Source organism: Pseudochaenichthys georgianus, chromosome 17 (assembly GCF_902827115.2).
Source record: "Pseudochaenichthys georgianus chromosome 17, fPseGeo1.2, whole genome shotgun sequence".
Taxonomy (NCBI): domain Eukaryota; kingdom Metazoa; phylum Chordata; class Actinopteri; order Perciformes; family Channichthyidae; genus Pseudochaenichthys; species Pseudochaenichthys georgianus.
In genome coordinates, this window is record NC_047519.1 from 35,717,434 (window position 1) to 35,720,683 (window position 3,250).

General features: G+C 43.6%; 1 protein-coding gene across 1 annotated transcript in view; it reads right to left on the reverse strand.

Annotated features, from left to right (window-relative positions):
• kirrel1b (kirre like nephrin family adhesion molecule 1b) overlaps positions 1-2,064 on the reverse strand; it is a 34,909-nt gene extending 32,845 nt beyond the window's left edge. The window contains exon 1 of the mRNA XM_034104893.2: positions 2,052-2,064. Within this exon, the coding sequence (XP_033960784.1) occupies positions 2,052-2,064 (13 nt within the window). The remainder of the gene's footprint in view (positions 1-2,051) is intronic.
• Positions 2,065-3,250: the final 1,186 nt, after the last annotated feature.

Consider the following 3,250-nt stretch of genomic DNA (forward strand, 5'->3'; position numbering starts at 1 on the left):
GGACAAAATGGAGGTCCCCATGAGGGGGATCATTAATTTTAGGGTGAAGACTTGGTTAGGGTTAGGCATGTGTTGGTTATGGTTAAGGTTAGGATAAGTCTCCAGGAAATGCATGTAAGTCAATGTAATGTCCCCTGAAGTGATGTATACGTGTATATGTGTGTGTGTGTGTGTGTGTGTGTGTGTGTGTGTGTGTGTGTGTGTGTGTGTGTGTGTGTGTGTGTGTGTGTGTGTGTGTGTGTGTGTGTGTGTGTGTGTGTGTGTGTGTGTGTGTGTGTGTGTGTGTGTGTGTGTGTGTGTGTGTGTGTGTGTGTGTGTGTGTGTGTGTGTGTGTGTGTGTGTGTGTGTGTGTGTGTGTGTGTGTGTGTGTGTGTGTGTGTGTGTGGGAGAGAGAAAGAGTAAAGCACAGAGAAACAGAAGAGAGAAGAGGAAGGGAAGAGACAGTGAGAACAGAGAGACACAGAAAGAGCAGGAGAAACAGAAAGGCTCTTCTGTCCCCGGGTTTCACTTCAAGACGTGTTCTAGCTTTCTGTTGTGCTCAGGAAGTTGAATGGAAGCGAGGAGGTTCATTAAAATCATTCTAACACAAATCCTCCGCGCTGCAGAAGCTAGTTTTGACACTTCTCAGAGTGGAGAATGCTTTTGTTGATAAAACATTTTGTGAATAATGACTGCCTCAGTTCTGTCTGGAGTTTCAGCTGTCAAACGCTTTCCATTAGTGCGCGTCCCCTTCGTCGTCGTTGGATTGTAATAAGACACAAAGACATGTTCAAGGGACTTTCCTAAACAAGTCACAATAAAAGTTCACAGACAACATACTTCCCCAGTTTTCAGTTGATTTAAAAGCCAATCACATTACTCTTTATGAAACTACCTTTCTGATCGCTCAAACTTAACCTGCAGTTGAAACGATTTCTACAAGAGGCGTTCAAGTGCCCCCTCACTTATTTGACTGCTCTGATTGCTTTGATGCAGCGGGGGTGCAGACGCAGAGGGCTCGAGCTAATAAATGCAACATTGAACCAGGCTTCATTTAGCTAGAGCACAGAGTGCCGCCTCCCTGTGAGGTGCAGTGATCGGCAAGTTTCACTGAAAGAAAGCGTAAATTAGACTTAATAAGAATTCTCAAAGTAAGAATGAGATGACTTAAAAGAAGCTTCATCATTCCACACAAGCGGCTCCTACTTTATAAACAGTTCAGTGAGAAAGTAAAGTGAGATAAAGGATGGTAAATCTTAGCGAGATCGGGATTATTTGGAGCGGGAAAGATCACTTAGTAACTTGATACCGCGCACTTCAGAAAAGATAACACGAATGTTGGCGAGACGAATTGTGATAAAACGTTTCTGAAAAGTCTGCAGCTCAAACTGCCATTCAACTAATCAAGCTGTCAGTTTCAAAAGGAGATTGTATTCTTCTGTTAATGTGACACATTCTAACAATAGAAATTAAACTGCACCTGTAACCTAGGCATGAGGATGCGCGAGCTCAAAGGACTCACACACTTCTTTGCGACTTTTTAGTGATAATTAAAAATGCCTGTGTCTCTGGATGCGAAACACAATGCCTGTCACAACAGATCTGCTGTTCAGTCTTCACGTCTTCTTCCAGATGAGAGGAAACACAAGCAGGGGAAAGTGTTGCATGAAAGAATGTCATCATAACGCAGCGAAGAAAGCAAAGATGAATTATAGATACAGATCGAGACATATGTGCGTGCAAACGATGTCACGCTTCATTGCATCTGATTGGATTTGCTTATCAATTTGAACGTTTCTGCCGGATTTATCTTCCATATGGGAGTGTTGGTCCCTTAAGGTCTGCATGCAAAGTTACTACGGACAAGTAATCTGACTTTTGTGTCACATTCCTGAGCCACGTGTCCCTGCGGCGATTTACTAACAAAGGTCAGACTACACCAGGGGTGTCAAACTCAAGGCCCGGGGGCCAAATCCGGCCCGCGACTTCATTTTCTGTGGCCCCACAAGAGCTTGCAAAAAATATGATGTGTTTATTATACGGTTACATGTTAGTTTACGGAGGCACGTTACCCATAAACTCCATGTCCCACAATGCATCTCAAATTTGACTTTTTCCTCAGAATTTGGATTTTCTTTTTAAATTATTTTGTGACATTCTCACTGAAGAGACTTACAATTGTTTGCCCTAGACTTCTGCTTTCAGACGTAGTTAATTATGAAGGTATTACCCTATCCGATAATAATCCAATGCAGAGGCAATAATGTAATATAATACATTATTTTATATATGTTAAATATTTATATATGTATTTTTATACAGTCTTAAAGTTACAACCGGCCCTTTGAGTGCAACCAAAATGCGAATGTGGCCCGCAATGAAATTGAGTTTGACACCCCTGGACTACACCCATCTTGTGATTAGCCGAAAGGAGCAATCATTCCGCGATGTGTTTACTGCTGCCTGGTTTTTTTGGGGAATATCATTCGCGTTACATCCATAGTCCCGACGCACACGCCATTAAACTGACAGAGACGAACATGCGAGCAGACAGAGAGGGACTGACACACAGGGACACACACCGTGATCATAACTTCGTCTCGGTGTGTCGCGGCTCGCTCACTGTTTTCTGTGAACAGCGGCGCGGAGACTTCCCAGAGTCCCCCTCACAAACACTTCCCGCACAACAGAGCAGCAGCAGGACGCCGACCACAGAGGAGAGGACGCCGAGTAGATATCGGAAATCACACACTTACAATATTATGCAGGGGCAATTACTAACGTGTAGAAAACACACTCATACACACGGACACTCTTTAAAGTTACAAAGGCGACTGAAGGCACGATTCACAAACACACACACACCAGCCACACACCAGCAGTCATCCATACAGATAGATACTGTGGAACACGTGCACATATTTAAATGCACTCACACACAAATATACTCCCACTATCACTCCGACACAGCATGGCTGGATTCAAAAGGTGTTCCTTTTCGACAAAAGACGAAGGATCAACAAAGGTCGTAGAGCAGGGGTGTCAAACTCAAGGCCCGGGGGCCAAATCCGGCCCGCGACTTCATTTTATGTGGCCCCGCAAGAGCTTGCAAAGAATATAATACGTTTATTATACGGTTACATGCCACTTTACAGAAGCAGGTTGCCCATAAACTAAATGTCCCACAATGCATCTTGTTTTGTGACATGCACACTGAAGAGACTTCTGCTTTCAGATGTAGTTAATGACTAAGTTACTATCCTATCCGATA